General features: G+C 39.8%; 3 protein-coding genes across 6 annotated transcripts in view; 1 reads left to right on the top strand and 2 right to left on the bottom strand.

The window, feature by feature from the left end:
- Nucleotides 1-9,821, top strand: part of LOC119549314 (homeobox protein abdominal-B) — a 42,991-nt gene extending 33,170 nt beyond the window's left edge. For both annotated transcript variants that reach the window (XM_037857292.1, XM_037857300.1), the window contains exon 4: nt 8,136-9,821. In XM_037857292.1, coding sequence (XP_037713220.1) covers nt 8,136-9,011 — 876 coding nt within the window. In that variant the 3' untranslated portion in view covers nt 9,012-9,821. The remainder of the gene's footprint in view (nt 1-8,135) is intronic.
- LOC119549337 (DNA repair protein XRCC3) lies at nt 9,139-11,646 on the bottom strand. 2 transcript variants are annotated; one of them, XM_037857322.1, is made up of 4 exons: nt 11,157-11,646; nt 10,936-11,097; nt 10,394-10,737; nt 9,139-10,281 (listed from the first exon to the last, which is right to left on the bottom strand). In XM_037857322.1, the coding sequence occupies exons 1-4, from the start codon at nt 11,209-11,211 to the stop codon at nt 9,817-9,819; spliced, it is 1,026 nt and encodes a 341-aa protein (XP_037713250.1). In that variant the 5' UTR covers nt 11,212-11,646; the 3' UTR covers nt 9,139-9,816. The 2 variants fall into 2 exon arrangements, with proteins under 2 accessions (XP_037713250.1, XP_037713258.1); XM_037857330.1 differs by having other exon boundaries at nt 10,394-10,720.
- A 146-nt stretch (nt 11,647-11,792) lies between these two features.
- On the bottom strand, nt 11,793-12,580 carry LOC119549358 (ATP synthase subunit e, mitochondrial). 2 transcript variants are annotated; one of them, XM_037857355.1, is made up of 2 exons: nt 12,425-12,580; nt 11,793-12,297 (listed from the first exon to the last, which is right to left on the bottom strand). In XM_037857355.1, exon 2 carries the CDS (start codon nt 12,257-12,259, stop codon nt 12,014-12,016), a length of 246 nt encoding a protein of 81 aa, XP_037713283.1. In that variant the 5' UTR covers nt 12,260-12,297; nt 12,425-12,580; the 3' UTR covers nt 11,793-12,013. The 2 variants fall into 2 exon arrangements, with proteins under 2 accessions (XP_037713283.1, XP_037713294.1); XM_037857366.1 differs by lacking the exon at nt 12,425-12,580 and adding an exon at nt 12,364-12,380.
- Nucleotides 12,581-12,669: the final 89 nt, after the last annotated feature.

The following is a 12,669-nucleotide window of genomic DNA, read 5'->3' as shown; positions in this document are numbered from 1 at the left end:
ATACAAAGTGAGAGCCATAAAAGTGGCTTTAAATAGACGGCCATAATGTGGTTCGCAAATGGGTTGCCCTCTGGACTGGTGGGGATGGATGGGGATGCGGATGAGGTGGCTGCCAGTGGCACCACAGTGGTGCATTCTCCAACCATGTCGTGCTCCTCGTCCAGGGAGCACTCGTGTCTGCATCGTCTGTCATCAACAAACTGTAAAATAGCCTTAAGCCAGATAAAAATCAATTAATTACGCGTAGATGCGGCTGTCCCAACTGCAACCGCTGCAACACCCACCCGTCCTCTCCCCCCCCCCCCCTCCCCCCCCTGGCGCACACGCACACAGCGACACACACTCACCCACACTCGGGCAAACTGACAACATTGTAATTGTGTTGCGATTACCAAACGAACGTCACGCGCCAAACGCAGCAAATTACATTTGCATATTAGTGCCAGAGGGGTGGCGGAGAGGAGGGGGTGGTGCAGCAAAATGTGGAGCCTTGGGTGGTTCGGGGGGTGGTGGGTGGCCTGGCGGGGGGTGTGTGCTGCATTATGCCGCATTGATAGCATAGGGGCGTGTGCTGGCAACTGTTCGCCTGCGGTCTGCACTGCAACTGTCTCGACAATTTGCATTAGGCATTTCATTTTAAATGTTTGCCATCGCTGGCCCATAAAGCCGAATGTAATTGCCACTCAGGTGCGACCTAAATGTTGATTTACTCTCCGTCGAACAAGTTTTGGGATTGAATTTGATTGCTGTGGAATCATCGCCTGATTTCAGGCGAGAGATTAATGTTTTGCGAAGGTATGCTAGGCTATAATCCCACATTCCCGAAGTTCAGATAGTGTGTGTCAAAAATATTCTAATAAAAATCAGGTCAAGGGAATACTGAAACTTAATGAAACCCTTCTTAATCAAAAGAATCATCTATTCTATAAATATTAAACCATTTGCTTAATCACAAAACTATACTTCATTGTATTTATTTTTAAAATTTCTTAGATTCAATTAATCATATTCTATTCTATTCTATTCTATTATACATATGAGTGATTCTTTGAGGTTCTATCGAGGTTTTCTTTATGGTCTCAAAACGGTTTCATATTTTTATCACGATATTTTACCATTTATATAAGATTTTAAAAATAATAAAAAAATATCCATTTATAATATATTATACATATTATCTACGACAATGTCGTTTATCACTCTCTTAAGCAGTAAAACTATTATGACATTTAATTAATTATATTAATAAACATATTAAATCATATTTAACCGTTTCGAAATCATACCTTTTAAATAATGGCATTTCTCTATAGGTATTACATTTCTTTCATCACAAATCATTAAATTCCACCATGTTTCTTATATTTTAGAAGCCAATACCATTTAATTGTATATTATCTAGTAAGTTACTGTAAACCAGTCTCTTAATCACCAAATCAAATATATTAAAGGCCAGTTAAGAGCTCGCATCCCTAAACTCCAAATCACCCCTATATAAAACAACTCCAAACCGCAAACAACTCCTATACTATGCAGTTTTGAACCCTGATTTTGGCCAACTGTGTAGCGTATCTATGCCTGTTTGTTTGTATTTAAATGGTCAATCTCTCGCTTGGCCGGTGGAGGGCCCTAACGATTCGGGGCCAGAAAACAAGCAGCGTTCACTGGCAGTTGGCCAAATGACAAATGCGATAATTAAATTAAACTGCTGCCACAAGCAGCACAAACAAATCAAATGGCAATTCATCTTTGAGGGCACCACATTATGGTGACCCAGCTATAGAGCAATGTGGTTCGTATTTCCAGTTTCCAGCTTCAGGCTTATTTGCATTCAGGGCCTGTTTGTGTCACCGGCAAAGGGGTAAAAAATAGGGCTGCGTTAAATTAAATTTTTGTGTGTGCAAAATAAACAAGGACACTGCAGCTGGAGCTTATTGCCCTTGTCTTTTATTATTATTGTTAATATTGCCATTGATATCAATCAGTTGCAGCCAGCAAAGGAATTTCTGAATGCCTTTCGTAAATAATTCTGTCATTTGCAAACATTGATACATTGAAAAAGTTGTGTGCAATAAAATAAATTGAAAATAATTTTTAAAAAGGCCTTCGACAAAAATACTTTCTAGAAGGCAGGCCGCCGTTATTAATAAAATCTTTGTTTATCGCTTTGAGTTAATGTACATGGAATACTATTTATTTAATTGCCTTCAGGCCATTACGTTTTTAATGACGTTCCTAGAAAATGATTTCGTCACTAAACGGTCGCCTTGGCTCGGTAATTTATAGTTTTAATCCAATTACAAATCAAATCACTCGATATAAGTCCATAAAGGCACACTCGACACTTTCACAGCTGTGTAATGAATGCCTTTGGCTAATTAATTAACTAATTAAAGCTAATTTACATTTTATTAGTCGGTAATTATTTAATCAATTCATGAATAATTTAATACACACACAAGCGCACTCTCCGCAAAATGGCTAAACAAATATTACGCATACGCCACGTAGGCTTTCAGCGATTTAAATGAAATTGAAATTGTTTTAAGCAAAGCAAACAGCGGCTTTTATTCTTTAGATAATTAATAAATAAATATGTCAAAATTGATATATGTATGAGAGTATATTTGCACTACCCTCATATTGAATTGTGCCCCAAAGTGGCTAGCATAAACTAGCACAATGGACACCACAAAGTGTGTGCGTTAGTGCATAATTCAAACAATAAATGCAATTTGCCGTTATTAGTATTATTGGGTACCACAACTTAATTAAATTGTTACGCATACGCCCCAGATGCCACCGCAAAAAAGGGTTGTGCTGCCAATAGCATTTTGGCAGCCACGTTTAGGCGAATTATGCTGAATTTCAGCTACGGGGTTGCTGAAGTATTAAATGTTTTGGGAATTTAACGGAAATCTTATATAATAATTGAATTTAATTGGTTTTAAATTTAATTTTAATAGAGTTTTAATGGTTGATATTTGAAGAATACTTTTTTTAATAACGATTTTTGAATTGGCTTTACAAATTACAAAGAAATATAATTTGCCAGCATTATTTAAATATAAATGTAAGTAATGCTGTTAGTAACTAGACGGATTTTTAATTGATATATAATTTTTAAGACATGGCCGTTTTGCTTTTTTAAAATCTTGTAATATACAGAAATTGTCCTCTAAGTACCCTAACTATTTCTTATATATCCCAACCTATCTTAAACTGGTTAAAAGAATTTGCATAAAGCATCTCGATGGCGGACCACTTGAGCTGGCTGTGGAAACATAAAAACCTGACAGCATCTGCCTCGATTGGCGACGAGTGAAAATGTTTCAAAATAAGCAGAGGGCGTGGCTCCGTCGACAGATCTTTCAGATAGCTCTTCCCGTCTCTGTCGATCGTTCGCCGAGTTCCCCCATACCTATAACTATAGCTATAGCCATCACATTCGGATGTGCGATCGCCGGAGCGTAGACAACGATCGCTTTCGTCGGCTTTTGGTAGGCGTTGCTGAATTGCGTTTGTTGCTAATTTGCTATTTTATTTTTATTTTTTTGCCAGCGGCTGCTAGAACTAAACACTTGGCAATTAGCAAGTCAACAGAAGTTGACAGCTCCTCCTTTTGATAGAATATGAACAATTAACTTTGAGCGGCCAGCAAGTAATTAATGAGCACTTTATGCAAAGCAAGAACTGGTTAAAAATAAAAACGAATAACACAGTCCAGCCAACTTGAGTGGGCGGTCAAAGCTGAGGGTCCAGAAACATTTTAGACAATCCAACACAATAAGCCAATTAAAAGTCAAGAGGGCGAAGTTGGCCAAAAACTTCTGTCAAAGCTGGGGCTTAAACTAAAAGCGAGAAATTCATTTCAATGCCCTACCTGCTTTTTTGTTTGGCTAATAAGCATAATTTATGCCGCTTTCTGCCACTTTGGACCCCAAGCTGTCATAAAATTCTAAAACCGCAAAGCAAATCAAATAAAAACTAAAAATACTAACGAAACACGAAACAGCGTCGCTATACCAAAAAATCATCAACTAAATTGCTTCTCTAGTTCTTTGCTTTACTTTCCGCTGCATTTTGTTGATCTATGTTCTGGTTTTCTATGCACACGCTTTGGCTTTCAATTTGTGGCAGTACGGATTTTATTTTAGAGGAAATTGCTAGATATGCCACTGCGAAATTACATTTTGATCCCCCCAATGAGTCAGACCATTTCTGCAATGCCAATTTGCATCGCAACATTTTTTAATTTCACACATCGCTACAAATGAGTTTTTCCTTGCACTTGGGGTCAGTAATCTTTGCTAATGAAATTTCTCGTATTTAAGTTGAATTATTTCGATGTACTAATTGCCAGGATTGTATCCGGATTACCCTGCAGTTGCATTGCGAATTCAGATTTATGGCATTCCATGCATTTAGCATGTGTAATAATGATGTTGCATAAATTCCACCTCCTGCTCCTTTGGAACATTAAATGCATTAGCCGCCCAAAGGTTTGGTAATCATTGGATATCCGGTGATAATGGCATTGTTTCGTTGTTATTGCCACCACACAGATTCGCTTCAGACTGCATTTGTGCCTTAATTAATAAGCAAAGCATTTAAAGCATGTATCTGTATCTACATCCCAGGAAAGCTGCATTCGATAAAAAGAGATGCTAGCGATAAGGCTAATCACAGTGACAGAAAATGAATAAATATTAATATCAGAAAAAATTAATAATATTATTCAAATAAGACCAAGTCTATAACTAAAACTATAAATAATAAAGTACTCTATAAATTGTACTTATAGCATTTTATCGTATAAACGTAGATACCTATTAAATAACGTATTAAATAATCGTTCCCTACAGTCACAGTGACTTCCTCAAATCTCCGTGACTGCCAACACAGCAGGAAGTTGAAACCTTTCCCAAATGTTTGGCAACCGAATATGTTCTGCTAACATTTCGGAATGTTTCGAATTTCTGGGGGCGGTTATAGGGTGGGCTATTTGTGCGGGTGAGCATAATCCAAAATGACAGGCAATGCAGTGATTATGTTATTAATTAGTAATGGCAGTGCAATGCGTTTATTTGCACGGAGCAAAGTGTTTCGTTACACAGCAAGTGGGGTAATTTCAGGGAATCGAAGGTACTTTGCAACATTTGCCACATATATGATGTATGTTCAGCTTGTTTACTTATGACTTAGGGTTTGTGGATGCATAATTACAGAGATTTTCGACTAGTATCCATTTCGTGTGAGTTATGGCTTTCCTTTCCTGTTTTTCCAGCATCCACAACAGTATTCCGCATTCCACGCCCCCATGGGCAATTATCATAATTTTTTCAACACCACAAAACAAACAAACAAACACAAAATATGCTAAATTACACATTAAAACATTATTTGTAAAAGGAAACTCGGGGAAAATGGTTGAATTTTTCTTGGCACGCCTGAGAATTATGTACAGCAGCCGCCATAACTAAGTAGCGATTTTCCAACCCCCCTCCCCACCCCAGCATTTTCCGACACCCAAAAACACTTGGCCATCCTAATTTGGCTGCTCATTGTTGGGCCAGACATCATTTCTTTCGTTTATTTTCGAAAAAGTGCGCGGCGAATGTGAAAATTAATTATACTAAGCACACGCATAGACGGAGAAAACAAAACGAGGGGGACTTGAATGGCAGGGAGGTTAACAGCAGGGGTTAGGGGCTAAAGAAAATTGCGGACGCGACCAGACTGACTGCCCGACTATTTAAGGATTTTTCCGACTCTCTGATCTCGTGGCGTTGATTGAAATACATGTGTAAGACCAACGAAATAGCTGAAACGCATCTGTCATAAACCTATTTAAGTGGCAAATACCATTTGCACAGCCAGAAAAGTTGGGAACATACTTGGGAAAAGAAATATCATCCCTATGGACAATTGGTTTTATTACCAAAACAGTTTAAATAGCCCTCACATTGTTTGTGGCTAACTTTGACCTATAATAATGGATATATTTCTAAATATATTTTGACAAATCACTCCAGCTATTCTGAGAATATATTCAGAATTTCTACACCATTTAGCACTAATAAATCTTATTTTTATTTCAACCACATTCTTTTTAATTCCACTTAAAAATGTAGTATATCAAGAAAATGCTCCCCATCAAGTCAATTAAATTTCTGGGAAATTTCAATCGATTTTCAGTTTTTATTTGGGTGCCTCTATTTTTTCTTTTGGGCTATTTATGCGCTCTGTTTCTGTCATTTTTGCCACACACGCTCACACAGATACTCTTAAATGTCAATAAATCATATGAGCGGGTCGAAAGAAAAGCGAGGGGCTTGTGAATCGCTTGACAAGTTCTGGATATTTTTAGAAATATTTCCACATCTCGCCTTAATGAGGTTTAGTGCTCAGATCAAAACACAACAAACAAGGCAGTTTATTGACGATAGGCAATCTATACAAGCCAAAAGCGGAAGAATTTAAGGGGGGAGTACACATAAATTATTAATGAAGATTTATGCAATATTTACCAAATCGCATCGCGCCCTAAACATTAATAATCCGAAATCCCCCGAATCAATTAGATCATCAATGGGCAAGAAGCGAACTCTAGAGAATAATCAACAATTAAATACTGCGATGATGAGTAGGCCCGCATCCCGAAAAGGCCATAAAAATAAAACCATCTAGGTGAAAGGAAGGAATCCACTTGGGCTGGCCATTAAGAGTGCGGATAAGGTAAACACGGGAAATGCTTTATTGTTCATTACCGTATGAATAGATCCAATGATCGTTTTCGGGGTGGCACGCGGGATGAGTAATTGGGGGTCCGAAAATAATGGTGAGGAAAACTCACTCATAATCCATCTTCATCCGTAAAATAAACAATTTGCCCGGGCATCAATCTATTGGCGGCCTCATAACAATTTGAATTGCCGTACTATGCACTAGTGTGTGCGGGTAAATTAAGCAATCAATTAATTGATTTTCAATACGAAAATGTGCGGGATTTGTTTGTGCAGTACGTACTTGGGCCATTTCCTCTTCGAAATTTGTTATTTTCATGTTAATTTCATAATTCTTTTTTCCGCCACTCCGGCGAAATGAGCATGTCATATAGCAGGCATCTATCTTTAACGTTTGAATCTCTATCTGAATCCAAGTGTGTGTATCTGCAGACATGCCGCTGAAATACTAATTATGTGCGCGATTTAAATAGATTTTTCATTTATTTAGCTGGCCCATCATTTCTGGATGAAATGGAAATGAAAACGAAAATGAGAGGCAAATGTTTTATGTTGCGCCATTGGCCTGGGTGGAAAACGATGGGGGGAAATGGTGATAATGGGAAAATAGCAACCGAAAGGGGGTCGATTTTTGCCTTTTGACGTGCGCCTGTCATTTCATCATTGCTCTCGTTTGGAGTCTGAGGAAAAATGAGCATCGACTGACTGACGGGGCGGAAGTGTTGCGAGTACATTCAAATAATTTCCACGGGGAGGATACACAATTCTCGAGTTATTTGTTGTGCGCCCACTAATAAGGCCAAATGGGCCATAAACATTTGTAATTATGTGGCTGCGGGCTGGCTTTGACTCATCCATTTGGGGCCGCACCAAATTAGGTGCCGTTTCCACCTTTTTTCGGGGGGAAATCAGGTTCACTTACAGGATCTGACTGTTACATTGTAAAGATAATACATATATTCGGGGGGACGTACTAAAAAGAAAAAAAAAACATTTATACGTAGAAATTTCTTACTTCACCTTGCTCTAAATTGCATTCAAAACATATATAAACAATTTAAAAGTTTATGAAAGGTAACTTTAACAATTTTTTTTGATAATAATAAAATTTTTATTAAAAAAACAATCAATTTTTTTAGTTTTGTAAAAGTTATAGCTTGGCAAAATAATTATAAAAGCAGCATTAGATAATATAAGTACAACTTCTTAATGGTTTTTCTTGCGTCAAACTGTTATAAATGTAATACGAGAAATTTGGTACACAATCTGAAAAAGAGGGTAGCTGCTTAAGATTAAAATTGGATTAACACCGAAATTTCTTAATTTTATCTTAATTATAAAAAGGTCTAGACTTATATTGATAAAATCTATGTTTTCCTGTATTTTTAGGTGAAGATTTGGTTCCAAAACCGTCGCACCAAGTGGAAAAAGCAGGATAATGTCACAAACAACGAGGCGGCGGAGCACAAATCCACCAACGTTAAACCAGGAGCTCCAACTACCGCAACAACAACATCAACAACCACAACAGGTGGAGAACCTGGCGAAAAGAAACCCCTCAATGGAAACTCGCCCAATGCCGCCCCAACTGCGGAGAGTAAGAAGTCTCCAAAGTCTCCCAATCGCGGTAGTAATAACAACAATAGCAGTACGCTTAATAATAATGTTAATAGTGGCGAGGGCAAATCACCCGGCAAACCTAGTACCACCAAGATTAAAAAACAATTGAATGCCCTGCTGGAAAAGACAGTTAAAACGGCCAGTCAGGCAAATCGAGGTGCGGAACTGGAGACCGGAACCGGAAACGGAGATCAGAAGCCTGCCGTTGAGAAACGGATAAATAATAGTAATGAAAATCAATTGCTGCACCAGCGGTTGCATCAGCATGCTATACCCCTTACTGTAGAACCAGCTGCTCCACTCGAACAAACCGAGAAATTGGACATTAAACGCGAGGAATCGCCGCAGCATCGGGACTTGCAGCTAAGACTCCAGACGGCCATTCAAAATGGCCAGCTAACGGAAACGGAAATGGATTTCGAAAGCAAATTGGCGGCCAGCAAAATATCGATTGCCCTGGCCATGGCCAATAAGCAAATTCAACCGGAAAAGTTGGTCAAAACCGAAAGTTCCTCGTCGGAGGGTGAAGGAGAGGCCGAAGAAGATGAGGAGGAGGAGGAGGATGGTGGTTCCTCCAGCGAACATGGTGATTCCACGGAGGCCCACGATTCGCAGGATCAGGATGTCGCCATGCGGGAGATCTAATGATGAAAGCCCCCTCCCCCAAAAATAAACACACAGTCAAATTAACTTGTGCCAAAAAGTCGAATATTGCTCATCCACAAAGAGGACAAAACCATCCCCCAAAAAAACAGAAATAAAAGCCCAATAATTGTAATACCTAATTGTAATTTAATTGTCGCGTAATCCGTTCACCCTTAGGCTTGTATTTAATTTATTTAATATACTTAAACGCTAAGGCTAGGCTTTTGTAAATGTCGCATTTAAATGTCCGCGTAAACTATGGCATATTGTAATCTGAACTTTCGAGAATTTCATGTGATAATGTATACGAGGCGATTACAAAATTGATTTTACTACTTGAACTATGAACTATATTGTACGTAAGCCTGTAAGCTCTGCTACCCTGTAAATTGCAATTAAATGAAACATATTTATTGAGTGTTTGTACAAAAAAGGAATTAAGGCAACAAATTAGATGATATAGGCCGAAAAGCAGATTAAATTCCTAATTAAATTTAGCGGAATTTTAAGGAATTTATTTATTTATTTAAGGAAAAAATTTAAACATGATTGGTTTACTATTATTAAAAACAAAATATAACTTTTTCCAATCATAAACTTTGGGAAAATATTTACAATTAAAAAACAATAACCAAAACTAAATAGAAACTGACAAAAAGTAAACAAAACATTATATGTTCTTAACCTTCCGCTAAGTTTAATAGGAGTATTAAACAACAATTTGGTCGATAGAACGCTCCGCCGTTACACATTTTAAATTCAACAAATTAAACGAAAACAAAATAAACAGAATAAATTCAATCGATCACAGTCGACGCATTTTAGCAGGTGGGCGGGTCATAGGTGGCTCTGGAACATCCACCACGCCCTCCTCGGTGATGAGAAACTCGGCAAAATCATTTGGGGTCTCTGGCGAGTAAAGGATCTCCAGTTTGCGGACTGTGATCAATTGATCTGCCATCCGATGCTGCTTGGGCACACGGGAAACTCGCAAGCGGGTGCGTCCCAGGTGTGCCCACTGTAATCCCAGGCAGGGAACCTCTTCCTGATTACCACTGGAGGCCACCTGATTCACACAGACCACGGCGCAGTTGTACTTATCCGCATAGCAGAGGAGCGCATCGGCCAGCCGTCTCATCTGCCGGGCCCGCTCCATAAAATCGGTGTACAGCCGGAATGAGGCGGCCACGGAGTCGATTATGATCAGGCCAATGCCATGTTGCTGCATCAGTCGCGGCAGGCGATTTCTTATGCAACTCAGAAGGGATTCCTGCGGGTGATAGAGACTTTTGTTAGAAAATATATCTTAATATTAATATGAGTATAAATATTAATTTTATAATCAGAAAGGATGATTAACAAAAAGTATTTTTTCCACTCACGGTCTCGTAATGATGTTCCACAAAGATGTTGCCCAGGAAATTGAGTTTCTCCTGGGGATGTCGTTTCTCGCAGGCCTTGCTCATCTGCAGCAACCTTCTCGCCGGAAAGGCGTCCTCCGTGCAAATGTAGGCCACACCCCTGCCCATTCCTCCCAGCTCAGTGGGCAGCTGGACGCACAAGGATAGCTGCAGGAGCAACTGGGTCTTGCCCACGCCGGCGGCTCCACAAAGTTCGGTGATACCCCGAGTAACTACTCCTCCGCCCGTACAACGATCCAGGGCAGAACAACCAAAGGACACCCGAGACCATCTCACATTTACAAGGGGCTTGAAGAGAGAATCAGCTGTGATCATAGAAATTCTGTATTGGAATATTTCTGAATCTGAGCATAGCAAATACTATGACTATTATATATGGACAGCCATATGCCATTATCAGCTTCTAATTTAGATCCTTAAACTTTTGTTCTAAAGAATTCGCGGTTTCACACAGCCTATTATGTGGCTATATCTATGGATACAGATCTCCCAGAGCATCTTACCTGCCTGGGGCATCTCCGCCAGCCACTTGGCAGCCGCATCCTTGAGCACCCTTACATCATCCGGAGTGCATTTTCGCACAAGTGCATGTAGGGATTGTTGGCGAGTGTCCAGGAACCGCACCTTCGGGGTTGTGAGCACCTCCTCCGGCGCGAGGACATTAACTGGAGTACAGAACATTAGTTGGCACTTGAACTAAGTTGTGGAAACCCGAAACTCTTACCCTGCTCTGCGATTTCCCTGATATGCTTGGGCAACTGATCCAGAAAGTTTGTCATCGCGATGCGATGGCATGTCCTCGATGGGATTGCGTGATATGATGGCTCCGCAAACACGGAAGGTGTTTCAACACCTTCGCAATTGTATTTATTCCGGGTTATTATTGATCAAACAGCCGAGTATTCAACGATGATTTGCGAACGAGACGAGGAGGTAAATAATAGCCGGTTGAAATCAGCTGTTGGCGCCTATTTTTAAGTGGGTCAATCAGCTGGCAGCTACAGTGGATATTTAGTAAAGAAAACCTGCACAGTTTTGCTCAAAGGATAAAACATATTATGGTAAATCACCTCAGATGGAATACAAGATCAAGACCATGAATAAAGTAGTTTAACTAATATACTTTAGATATACCTAACTCAACTAAATATCGATACCTCAAATCGAGCCCAATTATTTTCAAATCTTCTTAAGAAAGCAATTTAGTCCTGTGGTTCGTCTTAAACAATCTTCACAGTTCCAGATCATAGACGGTTATATGCAAATTTTCAGCACACTCCAACATAAACCTTCCTTCTTCCAGGAGTCCATTCATCAATCACAAACACCAAACACTTAGGCTGGCATATTTACATAATGGTTTTGTTTCAATCATTTAATTTCGAACATTTTGTTTTGCACAAGTATCAGAGGAAAGCACAAGAACGATCGATAGACGGTGATCGATAGATGGTGGCTCCACTATCGTTTCCCCTGCACCTCCGTCTCCGCTTCTCAACAGGCGAACTTCGAGTGTAAATGTTGTGGTTTTTCTGTGTGTTTTAAGCTAAGGGAACTAAGGATGTGGCATCCTGGAGTGTCCTAGTGCTTGGGAGTGGGCTTCGAGAGCTCGGCCAGGGCACGGGCCTCGGCCTCCGCGCTGCGCTTCTTCTCCTCGGCGAGCTTGGCATCCCGGACGGCCTTCTGCTGCGCCTCGATCTCACGGACCTTCTCCTCCTTCTTGGACAGGCGGCTCTGGTGGGCGGCACCATAGGCGATGCCCACCAGGAGCAGGGACCATCTTCCGAACTTGATCAGCGGGGAAACGCGAACGGGAGCCTGCGACATGGTTTCTTCTTCGAGTTATGTAATTGTCCGTCCGTGAACTGCAAGAAAAGGGTGTATTTTAGTAATCTTACATGGTCATATGGCCACCCCTGTCCACCCTCTACTTCACAAATATATTGTCCTTTAGTTTTTTTGCAACTTTTGGTGTTAAATAAGCGAAATTACCCAAATAGGTGGAGCGATTGCAAAGGCAGCGCAGTATAACCTTAAAACAGCTGTCAAAACTGACAAGCGGCTATCGATAGTAGATGAGCGGCGTTGCCAGAAGGTTTCAAAAAATAAGTAATGGTAAAAAGAATATTAAATAAATTTTAAAATAAAATTTGATTTCAACGTTTGATTGTTATATATTGCTGAATTCAATGGCAGAATGTTTGACATATTTCTCACGCGTGCTTGACTAAATATAC

This window comes from Drosophila subpulchrella, chromosome 3R (genome assembly GCF_014743375.2).
Source record: "Drosophila subpulchrella strain 33 F10 #4 breed RU33 chromosome 3R, RU_Dsub_v1.1 Primary Assembly, whole genome shotgun sequence".
Lineage (NCBI taxonomy): Eukaryota > Metazoa > Arthropoda > Insecta > Diptera > Drosophilidae > Drosophila > Drosophila subpulchrella.
The sequence above is the reverse complement of the archived record's forward strand: the minus strand, read 5'-3'. Positions and strand labels throughout refer to the sequence as shown.